Source organism: Peromyscus eremicus, chromosome 11 (assembly GCF_949786415.1).
Source record: "Peromyscus eremicus chromosome 11, PerEre_H2_v1, whole genome shotgun sequence".
Classification (NCBI taxonomy): Eukaryota; Metazoa; Chordata; class Mammalia; order Rodentia; family Cricetidae; genus Peromyscus; species Peromyscus eremicus.
Genome location: NC_081427.1, coordinates 6,367,249 through 6,385,397, shown reverse-complemented (window position 1 = coordinate 6,385,397; position 18,149 = coordinate 6,367,249). Strand labels below are relative to the sequence as shown.

Below are 18,149 nucleotides of genomic sequence, written 5' to 3'. Positions count from 1 at the left end.
AGTTAGACCCCAAAAGGTGCAAATTAGGAGAGATCCATTGTGGACTTCTAATGACTTTCAAAGATTGCTTAGGAGACATTTCCAATCTACAGCCCACTATTGGGGTAAAAAATCATGAACTGAGTAATTTGTTCAAAACCTTAGATGGTGACAAGGACTTAAATAGTCCAAGAGAATTATCAGCTAAAGATGAGAGAGAACTGGCTTTGGTAGAAAAGAAATTACAGGATGCACATTTGGATCTTTGGATCCAGAGCTTGATTGAATTCTGGCTATTTACCATCTATACATTGTCCTGCAGGAATTTTAATGCAGAGTGAAGATATTAGAATGGATATTTCCACCACATGAACAGAATAAGAAATCAAGGACATATATGGAAAAGATTTCTGGTTTGATTTTAAAAGGAGAATTAAAACTTTGTCAATTAGACCCAGCAGAAATTATAGTACCTTTAACTAAAGATAAAATTGACAAATTATGGGCAGAAAGTGAACCTTGACAAAGAGCTGAATTTATCCCTGATGAGTCAGAATTAACTTCATTATTTATTCAGTTATAAGAAATAGGAATGGTAATCATCCCTCATATATAACACATATCTGATCCCTTATGGGTCCGCCAGGTCATCTAACACAATGTAATGATGAAATAGATTAACTGTTGATAGGAAATGTGCTGGAAGCCTCATCAGTATAAGGTTCCCTTCAGTGTCCTCAGCTATCAGTTCAAAAAGACCTGGAGTGCCATGAAATTACAATGTCTTTCCATTGTTTGACACATTTAGAATGTGATGCAGAATCTAAGAATCTCTCAGCATGAGAGAATCCACACCCTGTTTTGTGGAACATGAGTGATTCATCTTCCCTCCAGATAAAAATAGGATTTCCTGGTCTAGCTAACAGACCATAGGGAGACAGGAGCAGCAGACACTGACAATTCCTATTCCCCATGTGTCACAGTCCAGGGAAGGCCAATTCCCAAGAACTGCTCCAGGGTTGTGAATACAAGACCTCTGAGTAGCAAGGGCTTAGGGAAAATTCTTACCTATCTGAGGACTAAACTTTTTCTATCTCAAGGGAATATAAGGAAACACACACACTTTCTGGTGGTATCTTTCTCTTTTACTTTACCTAAAAAATGCTCTCTGACTCTTTCTGTCTCCACACAGCTACATATCTCTACACTTCCATATTCTATGCATACATGTACCTGGAGAGTTTTCTCTCTGGGTCCCGCCAAGCCCCGGCAGTCCAACAGCCCACAGCATCTTCACATGCTGCTTGTCATGGCGGCGGCTGGCACTGTTTCCCTCTGCCTTCCTATTCTCTCAATTCTACTCTCTGTTAGTCCCGTCTATACTTCCTGCCTGGCCACTGGCCAATCAGTGCTTTATTTATTGACCAATCAGAGCAACACATTTGACATACAGACCATCCCACAGCACTACAGACCATCCCACAGCACATACAAGTACATATCTTTCTTTACAATACATATAGCCATACATCTCTATACACAATTATATCTATTTTCACATGACTGCACATCTTTCTTTTACATACATTTCTCTTCTACATCTCCTTTTTATACAATTTCATCTTCCTTGCCTCCACACAGTTACAAATCTCCACACAGCCACAGCTGTACATCTCATTTACATAGCTCTCTCACCATCTAACACTTTACACAGTTCCTTCACACTCATACAGCTCTTTACACAGTTCCTGTGAGTAGCAGCAGCACTTTCACACACCTTTCTCACATACTCACTCCCACATATACACTTCTACATCATTCACTCTTTGCTCACTCTCCTTCATTCATTCTTTCACATTTCTCTCACCTCCAATGCTGCTGCTTCTTCCTCTCTCATTCAGCACACACACACTTCACTCACATTCTGCATGGCTTCCTCCTCTACATTGCTGCTGCTGCCATCATAGCCAAACTCTGGACAGTTCTATGTTACCTTTTCAGGGTCCGACCCATTCTCAGAACACATGATAAGTCACACGGTTTTTGTCAGGCTATGAAGGTCGTGTTGACTGGCCAGTGATGCTCAGCCAAGCATGTAACTCTTTGCCAGATGGAGAATGACATTGAAATTCAGGACTTAACAAAAATAGTATTTGGTACAGATACATGCAGAAAGAGAATTACTGCAGGGAGTTATGTCTGCCAAAGTTGCTTCAATTCTGACCTCGATTCATCAACAAATAACACCTGGGATCTTGTCTTTGTGTATTTTCTTCAAGGTCAGCTTAGTCTATTTTGAATTTGTTCTGAAGTCTAAAATTAGCTGTATTTGTGACTGAGAATACTGTTACTTTCCTGAGTCAATAAAGAAAAATATTCTGGTATTATTTCTGTTCATCAGAATTATACAGGTTAAACAGAAATCATCTTCCTGATCATTCACATCTGTAAGTGTGCCCAAAAATGGAATATTTTCATGAGATAAACACACAAGCAGTGGGAAGACACCCATAAGCACTTCTAAGGGAAGAAATGTAGTGGCACCGAGAGAAATCACAGACAGAAAACCACTAGTTTCCACAGCCAGTGACCCCAAGGCCTTGCCTGGTGGTGCTGCCCATCAGGTGGGTTAGTGGATCGACCTGTACTAGTTGTCACCTTCTGTGTGTTCCTATGGCCCTCGGCACCCACGCATCCTTATCCTGTGTTGAAACTAGAATGCCGTTAATTCCAGTAGGTCTGTGTCCCATCTGAAAGTACACATGCTAACCTATTCTGGTGTGTGCTGCCATGCAAGTGTAGTGTAGATTCAACTCTTTCTACTCAAGCATTCAAGCATTCAATTTCAATAACCAGTTTTCTATGTTTTTTTTTCTTTTGATGACATGTACAGAGGACTGGATAATGGAAGGTAGAAATTTTTCTCTCCCTCTAATATTATGTCTGTAAATGAATTATATTTGTATTTAGCATGAATATAAACATACCTTTGGGCACACTAAGTATTTTTCATCATTCATTAGGTGACTCATTAACTATTATGCCTTAATTACCTTTGTTGTAACAGTTTACAACAAAATGACTCATCAGATTAGTACTTAATAAATGAAAGTACTTTATCTCTTAAAATTTTTACACTCTAAAATTACGATTGTTGAACTGAAAACCTCTTATAACGAAACAAAATTTAAATATAAATACAGTCCATGGAAGAATTGAGAACTTCAGTCTCCTGATCCCTTTATAGTGTACTTTATAAAATCTAAATCGGTCCTGCACTCGTACATTCAATAGCTTGTATCATCATAGAGAATACCATAATGGAGAGCTCACTGCCAGGCATGAGCGGTTTGAAGAGGAATAGACATGGAGTTTCCAGACCTACTAATACAGCCTCAGAAAGGATGTTGGCACTGCCCATGGAGGACAGGCAGGAGGACAGAGGAACCCCACAGCTTCCAGTAACCTTGAATCCACAGTGAGCTCAGAGAGTGGCTGACTCTGTTCCACAAGGAGGGTCAGGAAAGGTGACAAAGTGTAAGGCCCAGAACAAGAGCAGAGCAAGCACAGATGGAGTGGACTGTACAGTCACTCCTTCAGCATCCACAGAAATGACAGAAGGTGTGGGTTTAACTGAATTTTATCCATTACCTCTTCAGTCAACATCTTGGCTCTTAGAAGGTGACCCGGGGAAGGACTCTCTGTCAGCTGTTTTACCAGAATCTGGACCAGCCAAAAATACTCACACCTGCCCCATTGAAGGACCTGAAGGACAAAGTTGGGTTTTGTGTCAGGAAATACATTGAGCATTCCAGCACTTCCTAACCCTTGCTTGATTGGGTTTATAAAGCCAAACCCACAGTTTCATCAAACCAGATGTAGGCCAGGGGCTTAAAAATCCAAAACTTCAAGTTCTATTGATTCAAACAATTTGTTTCTTTTTGTAAAACAGTGGATCTTCCAAACCTGCCCATGAGGCTGCCTGAGAACATTTTCCCAGCAGGATTGTTTAGTTGGGGCAGCAGTTGGGTAAAACTCAGGAAAAACAGAGTCACTGTGACAGTTCAATAATAGACTCTGTACACATCTGTAAAATTGCACACATTTCTGAATACCTAAGTGTGAACCCAGTGTAAGAAACTAACTTCACACATGAATTTATTTCATGTTACTTACAGTCCTGTTGAGGAAAGTGACCCCTTTTGAGTTCTTTGTCTTTGATGAAGATATCTTCTAAAGAATTTCTTTATCAGACACTCAGAAATAAGGGCTTAAAATGCATGCCCTTTGTGCATATATATTCAAAGATTAAAACTGTCTATAACTAGGAGTATGCATTTAATAGCTCACCACTAAGTATTGATAGCTTCAAAGTCCAGCTCTGAAGACTATCTTAACGGTTCAGATCAGGATGCTACAGGAATCGAAGGAAGCCTAAGATATCTGGGGGTGAACGAATCAGCTCACATACATTTTCCTCTTAATATATCTCTATTGTTCTGCCATTCTGCAAAGTTTCCAGCTTATCTACCTTTACAATCAGCAATTCTTTGGCTCTAGCAGGGAACAAGGCTATAGAGCCAGAATTTTTCGGAGACATAAAAATAGATAAGAGCTGCACAAGACAGTAACTGTCAGGCTTATGACTCAAGTCGGGAGTGACTAGTAGAAGCCTTGGTGAACTGTTAGTGGGGTCAAATAAGAGGGAGATAGACCTTAAATCAAATAGGGAAATCTAAGAAAGGAAAGGGATTTGTGTGCTATACTATATTCCTAAGTATAGCTATATAGTAAGCTAAAAGTTCTATAATCTGTAAGACACAGGCAAGACATGGCAGGAGCTGTTCCTCTTCTAGCACCACTTCCTCCTCAGCTTTGGAGGAAGTAGGTAACCCATAGCAACCTGTGTAAACAGCAGGGGAAGCCTGAGACATCTGGTCCTTTTTAGAATATTTGCCAATTTTTAGCTGGCTTTAAAGAACCTTTCAGTTCTAAAGATTACACCTTTTAACCTAAGTGGTTAGAGCAAGGAGAGGAGCTATGCTTATTTTATACAAAATCCAGACCCTGACACCTCCTAGCCCCTCTGGTCATTTGCTGCATAAATCCCAGTGGTGCCTGTGGGAAATTTATCTTTCTCTGGGAATGAGCAAATGGTTAATTACTTTTTCCTATTATCTCTCTGGGAAAAACACAAGCAGTAAATCTCCTAAGCTAAAATCTTGCATCAATAAACCAAGGTGAAAGTAAATACGAAGAGTTAAAGACACGTTTATCATTAGTGCAAGGTTAGCCGAGCACTTCCCATTGTTGGTGGGGCAAGTTGAGATGAGGGCACTCTGCCCATCTTATCTTTAAGGCTGTGGTAACAAGCTCAGACATACTGTCCTTGAGTCTGTCTTGTGAAGGCTCCAATTATGATCTATTTGCATAGACACTTTTTCAGTCCAACTGTCCTGCCAATAAAGATATTTACAGGAGGACAGACTTCTAAGTTTATATTGGGGAAGGGAACAAAGGTCTGGTTGTAAGAACAAAGGTTTTGACTGTGTGACCTCCCACACAATGTGGGGGGATGGGGGCATCCAGTATACCAGCAAGAAATAAGGCTTCACACAAGAAATCTATAGCAAGAGACAACCAATTTATTCAAAAGGCAGTATTTCCAAATGCCTTGCATGTTTGTTTATCCTCTGTCAGAATATTTATATTTCTGGTGGGATGACCTTTTAAATAACAGCTGAAATCTCATTGCATAATCTTGTAGCCTGCAGCAACTAAGCTTTCAAAATTTTGTGAATTCCAAACGTGTTTACTTTCTTTGCCATTTGATATTCTTTGGTATTATTTTGGAGGTGAATATAAACTATAACCATTTGTTATACATTCCTATATATTTCAGTTGATGGATACAACACATTGATAAAGTACATAAGGACAGTGTAAGATTACAAAATAGGAACTCTGCTCTGAATTTCTACTTCATGAGTAAACACGTCTCCTGTTTTCATTTGTTGTTCATTGTCTCTCTATTTAATGCTCAATAGCTGCTTAGTCTTGTCAGTAAATAAATCTTAGAAATAACAATTGCCCAGGCATGGTGGCCTACTCTATTAATCCCAGCAATTGGGAGGCAGAGTCAGATGGATCTCTGACTTTGAAGCCAGCCTGATGCAGATAATGTGTTCCAGGACATCAAGAGATTCATAGAGAATGCCTGTCTTTAAAAAGCAAAAGCAAACAAAAAGAGAAATCAGTACATTTGTTATCTATTCACTGGTAAATATGTTGTCTTAGCAAAATGTCTTTAATGAACAGGTGAACCTAAAGTTGTTGGCTTTTTTTTTTTTTAATTGAGATTTGGTATGTTTCAGGTATAAATATTTTGCCATCCAAATAAAACCTAAAATACTGTCCTGAATTTTGTAGCTATATTATTTACTCTTGTTATGGGCCATCTTCTTCTTGGGCAGCATATCTTTTGTGCCTTCCAACATAAAACTCTATGTGGAGGATAAAAATTTTGTATTTTAATGATGGCTCAAATTTACGCAATCACAATTAACTTTCTCTTTTCCAGGCTTGCCTACTTTATAATTTCATGAATGCCCTACTTATAATATTCCTATTGTTTAGTATGCTTATTTATGTTAGTAAAATGCTCTTACTACTTACTTAGCTATTAAATTTTGAATAATATGCCATTATGTCTATGTTGTATTTGGTTGTGCCCTATTCTAGTATAAGTATAGATTATTTCTGCCTCCAATTTTTTGTCATTTAAAATATACTGTAGTTTCTTATGCTTCAATATGTATAAGTAAATGTTTCCTTTTAATAAGATGAGCATGCTAATTATGAAGAATATTTCCTATCTCTTGTTCATATCTCAATGTTTGCTCAACAGGAACAACACCCAATGATGATAACGTTTACAGCAAGGCCATTGATTGTACCTCCCTATATAATCAGCACCAGAGAATTCATACAAGGGAAAAATCCTACAAGTGTGAAGAATGTGGTAAATCATTTCACTATCCTTCAAAGCTGAAGCAACATCAAAGAATTCATTCTGGAGAGAAACCCTACAAGTGTGAAGAATGTGGCAAATCATTTCACTATCCTTCAAAGATGAAGCAACATCAAAGAATTCATTCTGGAGAGAAACCCTACAAATGTGGAGAATGTGGCAAATCATTTCACTATCCTTCAATTCTGAAGCAACATCAAAGAATTCATTCTGGAGAGAAACCCTACAAGTGTGAAGAATGTGGCAAAGCTTTTCATGTTCCTTCAGTCCTTCGGGAACATCAACGAATTCATACCGGAGAGAAACCCTACAAGTGTGAAGAGTGTGGCAAATGTTTTTCCTCATCTTCATGCCTTAGACGACATCAAACAATCCACTCTGAAGACTCTCTCTACAAGTGTGAAGTATGTGGCAGATGTTTTTGCTCATCTTCGTCCCTTCGACAACATCAAACATTCCATTCTGAAGACTATCCCTATAAGTGTGTACAATGTGGCAAAAGGTTTTCCTGTTCTGCTAGCCTTCAGGAACATCAAACAGTTCACACTGGAGAGAAACCATACAAGTGTGAAGAATGTCACAAAGCCTTTCATTATCATTCATCCCTTAGGAGACACAAGAGAGTTCATACTGGAGAGAACTCCTACCAGTGTGAAGAGTGTGGCAAATCTTTTTCCTCATTTTCATACCTTAGACAACATAAAGCAATTCACTCCAAAGACAATCCCTGCAAGTGTGAAGAGTGTGGCAAAACTTTTTCCCATTCTGCAAAGCTTCAGAAACATCGTAAAATTCATAGTGGAGAGAGACCATACAAGTGTGAAGAATGTCACAAAGCCTTTCGTTATCATTCAGGCCTTAAGAACCACAAGGCAGTTCATATTCAAGAGAAACTCCACAAGCGTGAACTGAGTGGGAAAGAATGTACTAAGACTACTTTCCTCGTTGAGGACACGGCAGCTCATATTGCAGAGAAAGCCTACAAGTGTGAAGAGTGTGGCAAGTGTTTTTCCTCACCTTCAGCCCTTAGACAACATCAAATAATCCATTCTGAAGACAATCCCTACACGTGTGCAGAGTGTGGCAAAAGGTTCTCCTCCTTTGCACGCCTTCAAGAACATCAGACAGTCCATACTGGAGAGAAACCACACAAGTGTAAAGAGTGTGGCAAATGTTTTGGCTCAACTTCATCCCTTAGACGACATCAAGAAATTCATTCTGACGACAATCCCAACAAGTGTGCAGTGTGTGGCAAAAGGTTTTCCTCTTTTACAAACCTTCAAGAACATCAGACAATTCATACTGGGGAGAAATCATGCAAGTGTGAAGAGTGTGGCAAATGTTTTTACTTATCTTCATCCCTTCGACGACATCAAGCAATTCATTCCAAAGATAATCCCTACATGTGTACAGAATGTGACAAAGGGTTTTCCTGTTTATCATACCTTCAAGAACACCAGAAAACTCATACTGGGGAGAAAGCATTCAAGTGTGAAGAGTGTGGCAAGTGTTTTTACTTTTCTTCATCTCTTCGGCGACATCAAATAATTCACTGTGAAGACAATCCTTACAAGTGTGAAGAGTGCGGCAGATGTTTTTCTTCATCTTTATCCCTTAGAGGACATCAAACAATCCATTCTGAACATAATCCTTATACATGTGTACAATGTGGCAAACGATACTCCTGTTCTAGGAGTCTACAGGAACATCAAACAATTCATACTGGAGAGAAACCATACAAGTGTGAAGAATGTGGCAAAGCCTTTCATTATCACTCATCCCTTAGGAAACACAAGAGAGTTCATACTGGAGTAAAACCCTACCAGTGTGAAGAATGTCACAAAACCTTTTGTTATGACTCATCCCTTTGGAAACACAAGGGAATTCATACTGGAGAGAAACCCTACCAGTGTGAAGAATGTCACAAAACCTTTTGTTATGACTCATCCCTTTGGAAACACAAGGGAATTCATACTGGAGAGAAACCCTACAAGTGTGAAGAATGTCACAAAGCTTTTCATTATCACTCATCCCTTGGGGAACACAAGAAAGTCCATACTGGAGAGAAACCCTACCAGTGTGAAGAGTGTGACAGATGTTTTTCCTCATCTTCAGCACTTAATCGACATAAAAAAAAGAAAATTCCTTCTGAAGACAATCCCTAAAAGTGTGGCGATTGTGGCAAAGACTTTGCTAATCTTTATGTCCTTATTCAACACATGATATCGTTCATACGGGAGAGAAATCCTACAAATGTCTTAAATAGTTTACTTGTTCAATCCTTAAAACACATCATATGATTCATTCTAACTACAAACTCAATGAGTGTGAAATGTAAAATCTTTGGTACCAGTACAGATCTTTTTTATTAATTTTTTTTTTTTTTTGCATTCAAACCACAGTTATGCTTCCTCTTCTCCCATTCCCTCCCCCACCTTTCTACCCCACATCCACTCCTCAGAAAGGGAAAGGCCTCCCTTAGGAGTCAACAAAGCATGGCATATCAAGTTGAGGCAGGACTAAGCTCCTCCCTTCTGCATCAAGACTGAGAGAGGTAGCTCATCATAGGGAGCAGGTTCCAAAAAGCCAGCTCATGTGCCATGGACAGATCCTGGTCCCACAGCTAGGGGCCCCACAAACAGACCAAGCTACACAGTTGTCAGCCACATGCACGGGGCCTAGGTCAGTCCCATCCAGGCTCCCTAGCTCTACATCCAGAGTCCATGAACTCCTGCTAGCTCTAATCATCTGTTTCTGTGGTTTTCCCCTTCCTGATCTTGACCTTCGCCCCCTTGGTTGTTATAACCCCTCTTCCTTCTCTTCAACTGGACTCCAGGAGCTCAGCCCAGTGCTTAGCTATGGATCTCTGCATTTGTTCCCATCAGTTACTGGCTGAAGGTTCTCTGATGACAATTAGGGTAGTCACCCATCTGATTACAGGAGAAGACCAGATTGGGCACCCTCTCCACAATTGCTAGGAGTCTTAGCTGGGGTCATCCTTAAGGATTTTCCCCATCACCAGGTTTTTCCCCAAGGCCCCATAATGGCCCTCTGTATCAAGATCTTGTTTCTCTCCCTCTCTGCCCCTCCTCCACCTCAACCATCCTGAATACCCATGTTCCCTTCCACCATCCCACCCCCAGTGTACCCAGGAGATCTCATCTATTTACTCTCCCAGAGTGGTCCTTGCATTCCTCTTACAGTTCTTGTTACCTAGTTTCTGTAGGGCTGTGGATTGTAGCTGGATGTCCTTTGCTTTACATCCACTACTCAGTTATTAGTGAGTACATACAGTGTTTGTGTTTATACTCACTCATAACCTGGCTTACCTCACTCAGGATGATTTTTTTTTTTAGTTACATCCATATGCCTGCAAATTTCATGAGGTCATTGTTTTGTTTTGTTTTGTTTTTACCACTGAGCGATACTCTATTGTATAAATGTACATTTTCTTTATCCTTTCTTTGGTTAAAGTGCATCTGAGTCGTGTCCTTATTGGTAAAATAAAGACTTACTTAAAACAACATAAAGGCTCTTGCATTCTAAGGCCTCAGCAGCAAGGTGACAGCAGTGGCTGCAGGGACGCAGTCATCAGCTGAGGCAGCAGTAGTGTCAAGTGCAGCTGCTGTGCCTCAGATAAACAACAGTGCCCGTGGGGCAATGATGGCAGGGAAGTTAGGAGAGCAACCAATCACTTTCTGATTGGATTTGAAGCTCATTCCACAAATTATAACCGATGTGATATTCAGTTGGTGATATACTTGTGCCTGGCTAGGTGATAAGCCCTACGGAGAGTTTAATGCTGTTATTCTAAAAAGTAGATAGTAATTAAATGAACCCAAGTCCTCTTTTTTTTTTTTCTCTCGAGACAAGGTTTCTCTGTAGCTTTGCGCTTTTCCTGGAACTCACTCTGTAGACCAGGCTGTCCTTGAACTCACAGAGATCTGCCTGGCTTTAATCCCAGAGTGCTGGGATTAAAGGCGTGCGCCGCCGCCGCTGCCGCCGCCACCACCACCCGGCCCAAGTCCTCATTTTTATACCCACAGAGTCGGGCACCTCTCAACACACCAGAAAATATTGATTTTGTGGTAGATGGAGAATAATACACAAATGCAATTGGTCGGCATGTAGAGTATATTAGCCTGTGGAAGGCCGTAATCAAAAAGTGACATGTGTATCACACATTGTAAGGGAGGTCCCTTACACACATGTAAAGTCAAGGTTAGGGATAAGAGGTATAAGCATTGCCAGACCCAGATATAGTAGATATCTTCAATGAAACAATAGTGATGTTGAAACGTCTCTAGAAGAGTGGAACATTGCTAGAAATGTCAGTAGCATTTCATGCTTGACCATACTGTGGCTCTTACTATGTGGAGAACACTTATACAGGCTAAACCCCCCACACAATAAGCATGTATATTGTAGGGCCTCACTGCGTCTCACTCTGAGTGGAGGAGCTCTTGGCAATTGATGGCTCCTGGAGGGAGGCAGTTAATCTGAGAGTCCTCCAGGTTCCAGTCAACTGTCCTACACCCCTACACATAGAGGGAGCACTAAGGGGGATGAAGAAATAACAAAATGCCCACCAAGGTGTGAGAGTGAAGTGTTTTTAAGGATAAGCAATAGGTGAAGGAATGTGGAGATTTAAATAAAACATTCAATATACATGCATTAAATTCTCCCAAAATAAATATAATTTTAAACCTTGTTTGTTTTGGATATGTCTAAACTTGACCTGTTTTAGCAATGATTAGTGCACATGAATCTGGGTGTCATAAAGTTTACAGAGGATCAGCATCCTACTGGGAAGGCATTGTGAGATCAAGTGAGTGGACTCCCAGAAGGGCTCAGATGTGAGGACTGAGGAGCCCTGCATCAGTGTAACCTCAGGGCAGAGACAGGGATGGCTTTGCAGAGATGAGATGAGATCAGAATCACCTTGAATGTTCTATTTGACTTTGCCATGAGTACAATAGAGGAACAATGAACAGTGGTCTCCCCACCCTCCTTTACCTCACTCCTACATCCATAGTGATCACAGCTGGTTTTGTTCCAGGTTATCCATCATTACTAAAGTTAGGAAAGGAGTGTAACATTTAAATTACCTTGGGTGAAAAGTTAAAACACATAACATCCCTTCTATCAGTGAGTTTTATTAAAAAGTTTATTAGCATGTAAATGTCATATGCACATTAGAGAAAACAAATAAACCTTTAGATTACATGGCAAAGAGAGTCTATGCCTCTGGCTTTAATTTCCATCATAGTTAACAATAAAGAAAGGTTGCTGTGTGGGAAGGTATTATTTTTTAAAATGCCTAAGATGTGGTCAGCAATATAACTTGAACAAAGGTCAGGTTTGCTATGTGTATGTGACTCAATGTTTTCTTCCTTCTTAGAGTCTCTGTAGACCTAGTTATTAATTTCCTCAGAACACAAGAGGGCTATTTCCTTATGAATGAAAATGACCTTAATGAATATAAATTTCTCCTACAAGAGAATGAATTTTTAAAGCTACAGTTTGTGGGGAAATATTCTCAAGGGCCCAGCTTATGTGAGAACTATAGCAGAGACAAACTCAAGAATAAATAGTTTACCAGAGACTCACAAGCTCAGGAGTAAATAATATAGCAAAGGCTCACACTGTCAGGAGGATATAGTATAGCAGGGACGGACACACTCAGGAGTAAATAGAATAGCAGAGACCCACACCCTCAGGAGCAAATACAATAGCAGAAACATATACTCTCAGGACTAAATAGTATAGCAGAAACTCATAATCTCAACTGGTGTTTCTCATTTCTCTCTTTTAATTTTAAACCCCATTATTTTGAAAGTGAAAAAAAATCACATGAAAATTAACAAGACCTGAAAACTACAGTGTCGTGGAATATTTTAACTAGGCAAAGATGCATTACATTTGTTTATGCTGTGGAACATTACTTAACTGTGAAAGGTATCTTACGTTATTTTCTGCTGCCTTTGTTAACAGTGTAAACATGTGTTGCATTTGTTTCACCTTGCCTGCCTAAGGCACCTGATTGGTCTAATAAAAAGTGGAATGGCCAATAGCTAGGCAGGAGAGGAATAGGTGGGGCTCCCGGCTGAGAGAATAGATGGGAAGAGAAATCTAGGATGGAGGAAAAGGAGACCAGGATGAGGGAGAGAGACACACACCAGGGCCAGAAGCCAGGCAGCCTCCAGACAGTCATGGAGACAGCAGAAAAGTAAGATAGACAAAAAGAAAAAAAGTAAAGAGCCTTGAGGCAGAACATAGATGAAGAGAAACTTAAGAGCTAGCAAGAAATGAAACTAAGCTAAGGCCGAGCATTCATAACTATTAAGTGTCTGTGTCATGATTTGGGAGCTGTTTGGTGGCCCAAGAGAAAGCCTGTTACACTACACTGGTCATGAACTTCTGTACAGTTAGAACACACATTCAGAACAGAATCTGAGGCATTTACACTGGACTTGACATTGCACTGAATGTATTTTATGCACTTATACACCATGAAAACTAAAATCCATGCCAGGGTTGGAACCTGAAAATCAGTTATGTCCTCTCTCACAACCCATGTTCATTACCTGCTTTAAATCCTTACTCATCCACTAATACTTAACCTTTATTCTCTTTTCTACTTTACCTAGTGTACTCAAATAGATATTTCTTCACATGTGTACATATATTGCTGTGTATATTAAATATATGAGAGAGAACATGCAGTGTATTTCTTTGAGTACCTCAACTGATATACATTAGATGTCCATCCATTTGTCTGTAAATTTTGTGATTACACTTTTTTAGAGCTAAGTAGCATTCCCTTGGTATGTGTGTAATAAGCATAATTTATATTTATTAACTTATTTTCCATTATTATATACATGGACACCTATATTGACTAAAGTCCCTTACTCTCGTGAGTAAAGAAGCAATCATCATGGGGCAATCTCTATACTAAGGCATGAGGAACCTGGAGCATCAGCCCAGGGCTCAAATTGTGTGGATAGTGCAGTTACTTGAGTCCTGGTTCCAGTGGTATGAGATCACTATGGGTGTGGAGTGCTGGGAGGTTCCAGTGGTCATTGCAGTACCCATAGTTGTAGCAGGACAGGTCCATAGGGTTGAGGAAATTGGCTCATTTGCCAAGGCATGCACATAATGTACTTCCTTATGAGCCGACCTGGAGTCTGCCTGAGGGCCTAGCAATAGGCGCTGTCAGAGTTCCTGGTCATGGGGAGTCTGTCTGAGGACCTAGCAATAGGCACCGTCTGAGTTCCTGATTGTGGGGAGTCTGCCTGAGGGCCTGGCAACAGGTGCTGTCAGAGGTCCTGATCATGCCTAGCTAGTGAGGGGTGGCCACACAATGTCACCAGATTGCTGTCGGTTGCTAATCATGCCCAGCCAATGAGGGATGACCATGGAATGTCACCCACCTAGGTGCTGGGAGGAAGGTATATAAGGCCTTTCCCATTATTGAATAAATGAGTCTGCTGTTTGCCGTTCATCTGACTTCCAGTGTCTGTGTAATTGATGCCACGCCTTCTCACCCCCTCCCCTGAGGGACCTGTTAGGGCCCAGCAGCATCTGTCCCCTGAATGTGGGGCTTCCGTTACTGCCACTTTCCTGTGCCCGTTCTGACCATCTCCCTCCCTTCACTCTCGGTGCTGGACAGCACCCCCAGGATGGTCTTTTTCAATGAGAAGGCCCCTCAATGTTGTGTTTTTTAAGTCCCTTCAGCAGGTAAGTGTTAGGACGGCCATTTCTTTCCTTCTTTTGTGTTGTCTGTCATATTTGTCTGCCCATCCCATTAGGCACATTTTTTTTTCTTTTTCGGTTCACCTGTCACCTCCACATAAGGACTGATCCTCCCCACCCCCCACGCATGACGTGGAACCAAGACTCTGCTCCCAAATGCCATCCTTCATCTGGAAACACTGTGTGGGCATATGACCATGGCCTAAAAAACCACAGAAGTCGCCTAAAGATGCTGTCATCCACAGACAGCAGGAAATAAATTTAAGAACACAACACCCACATTCCCAAGAGGTAGGGTAGATAATTTTTGGTCATTCAATGGATTATTGATATTTGTCATTGTTTAGGGGGTTGGTTACAAGTTGTTATTGGTAATGGTCAGGAAAAAAGCTGAACAAAAGAGTTTAGATTCAGGGTTCTTGTTTTAAAAAGAATAAAGGGGGATATAGAAATGACAGAATAAGCCAGGAAGTGGTGGCTCACGCCTTTAATCCCAGTACTTGGTAGGCAGAGCCAGGCAGATCTCTGACAGCCTGGTCTACAGAGCATGATCCAGGGTAGGCACCAAACAACACAGAGAAACCTGTCTCAAAAACAGACAAACAAACAAAAAGGGAATGATAAGATAAAAGGGTAGATTATTGAATCTATTCTGGAAAAAAAGGAGGGATATAGATATAATAGAATAGCAGTGGATTATTGAATGTACTTTTAAACCAAAAAAAGTAGTCTTAAATATTTTACGTTAATATATGGATCATTGTATATTGATAGAAATTGAGATTATTTTTGTTAGAACATACTGTACATACATTTCTAATCTTGTTCAAAATATTATACCTATACATCTCATTTAACAGTATAGTGAAAACTTCTAGTCCTTGAAAGTTATTATCACAAACTATTTAGGGTAGGAAAGAAATGCAAGTTAGTAGTTAATCATTACAATAAAATTTGTAGTCTTTAAGGTATGTTTTCAAGGTCAAACAGACATATATTTTAGATAGGTCATCTTCAAATACTTCACAGATCTACAGAATATGCATTTAAGACATTTTAATAACATAGGTTTTTTTATGGCAATGAGACACGTCTACTCCTGGCAGCACCAATCTACTTCAGAGAAGATAATATACATCAAAGAAACTCCATATGGAGTTCACCTTCTTTGTGGCAACAGTTAGTCACTGGGCAAGAAAGTGCCCTTGCCTCGACTGTTGACAGTATGCTGTCAAAATGGGACAAGGAGGACACAAAAGGAAGTGACTGCTGAACTTTGCCAAGACAAGGTAGGACAGCCCTTCAGAAAATTCTGCTTCACAGATAAGTGTGTCATATATTCTAGGCCTATAGGCCAAAGATGGATGCCCCAGCATTGCAGAGGAACCTTGGGTGACTGTCCAGGCAGCCAGCTGTTTCTGTCATTTCTCACATTTTTCAGAATTCACTTGTCCTTCCTGCCTACTCAGGTAATATTTCTTTCTTGGGTCTCTGAGGGAGTTCAAGATTAGATAGTTGTAGTTACAGTTTTCATTGTTACCATATTCAGAAAGGAAATTCACTAAGGAGGTGTAAATATATAAGATTGGGAGACATTAAAAGATAATTTTGGTAATGCAAGTTAGAATAGAAAGTGAATTAGGGACAACATTTGGACAGGATAGATATGGTGTATTTTCTCTGAATTTGTCAATTGTTAATGGACTAGACATTGTTGATGTAATTATTGCTTGTATATATTGTATAGAGTTATTATGCTTATTGTATATAGTTTTTCATATATTAGTTATAACCTTTTTTTTTAATTTTAGACAAAAAGGGGGGATGTGATATTTTATTTGTGCTCTACCCAATAGATCAGAGTGTGGAGTTAGACACTGGAGGCCAGGCAGTGGTGGCACACACCTTTTTATCCCAGCACTTGGGATCTCATACCTTTGACCTTTGACTTGGAAGGCACATGCCTTTAATCCTAGCACTTATGAGGAGGAAACAGAAAGTGATATGGCTGGGCACAGAGAGGAAGTGATAAGGCGGGGTGCAGACAAGGGTCTGAGGATTTGGTAGAGGTAAGAAGTCTTTCCAGTGCTGAATGCTCTGCTTCTCTGATCTTTTAAGCTTTCACTCTGATAATTGGCTCTGGGTTTTTATTATTAAGACCAATTAGAATTCGTGTTACAACTAGGTATTGGGCTGGACAAATATTTTGCAAGTTTGTCAGAGTTTTGGTGCCATCTCAAGATGAGAGATTATAGTAAGAGAAGAGGCAGCACATTCTGAGTGAGGATGAAAATGAAAAGTGGCATCAAGTGCCACTGTGAATACCCTGGGAGTTAAAAGAAGTTAATGAATACATTGAGTATCCCCACACCTACTAAGTTACATTACAAATAGAAGAGGGATGATTATCATTGACGCATTTGTGTCCCTACATTTTTGATAGAGTGGCCTCTTATGTATGAATAAGGAATTGATTGTTTTGTCCTTAACTGAATCTGACATGATATTATAAGGGCTATAGGTCAAGGTGCAGCCTTATGTATAACTATGATATATACACAAATAACCACACTGAGAAGTTTTTCACACAGACTGATATTGTAGGAAGTGGGAACAACAGGGAGGCTACTAAACAGTGTATTTATAAGTAACAGGATAAACAATGTATAAAATGCATAGAGGAATTAAGACTCAGACAAGATGTCAAGGGACAGACAGCAGGCTCATATGGAAAATTATTGTCCCATAAGCCTTAAGACATAGTTTATGAACAGCAGAATCCTTGTAAATGTGTAAGAAGAGTATGGCTCACGTGGAGTGTTAGTAGATAAAAACAAGAATTATTTATTCATTTGTAAGACTGAGTATTAAGACAACGCTTACATTATAGTGTAGTACTTCGCCATAGGCTAGATACATATCTGATTTTTGTTTTTGTTTTGTTTTGCCTTGGTATTTTGTTTGTTCTTTGTTTTCTACTTTTTATTTACAAAGATGGTCTCTAAAAATTGCCCAGTCCAGCCCAGTCTTAGCTCTCCAGTCTGTCAGGCAGAAGCCTCTGAGCAGCTAAGAGCAGGTCAGACATACCGAGGCTGGTTTCAAAAATTATATTAAGATGTTTTTCATTCCCACATTGGAGTCTTGCTTCGTATTCTAAAGTAAACTGAGTCAATGTGATTATTTTCAGGATGTAGGAAGATTAAAATCAGAACATGTGAACCATAAATGACCTATAAACTTAATACTTCTGTCAAAGGCTCCACTCACATTCACCCATCTCCTGTTTTGGATCTCAAGGCGAACACCAGCCTCACTCCCCCAGGCTGTTCCACAGGCTCTGTTTCTGCTGACCAAACTCTACAGTGGGTTGCCAGGGAAACTC

The 18,149-nt window shown here is 40.0% G+C and overlaps 1 protein-coding gene and 1 long non-coding RNA gene across 2 annotated transcripts in view; one reads left to right on the top strand and one right to left on the bottom strand.

Moving 5' to 3' along the window:
* Positions 1-9,362, top strand: part of LOC131921929 (zinc finger protein 58-like) — a 24,881-nt gene extending 15,519 nt beyond the window's left edge. The window contains exon 4 of the mRNA XM_059276677.1: positions 6,887-9,362. Coding sequence (XP_059132660.1) covers positions 6,887-9,174 — 2,288 coding nt within the window. The 3' untranslated portion in view covers positions 9,175-9,362. The remainder of the gene's footprint in view (positions 1-6,886) is intronic.
* Positions 1-18,149, bottom strand: part of LOC131921949 (uncharacterized) — a 21,754-nt gene extending 3,605 nt beyond the window's left edge. Inside the window, exons 1-2 of the long non-coding RNA XR_009382155.1 lie at positions 18,035-18,149; positions 3,631-3,744 (exon numbers count right to left, since the gene is read on the bottom strand). This is a non-coding gene — a long non-coding RNA (uncharacterized LOC131921949). The remainder of the gene's footprint in view (positions 1-3,630; positions 3,745-18,034) is intronic.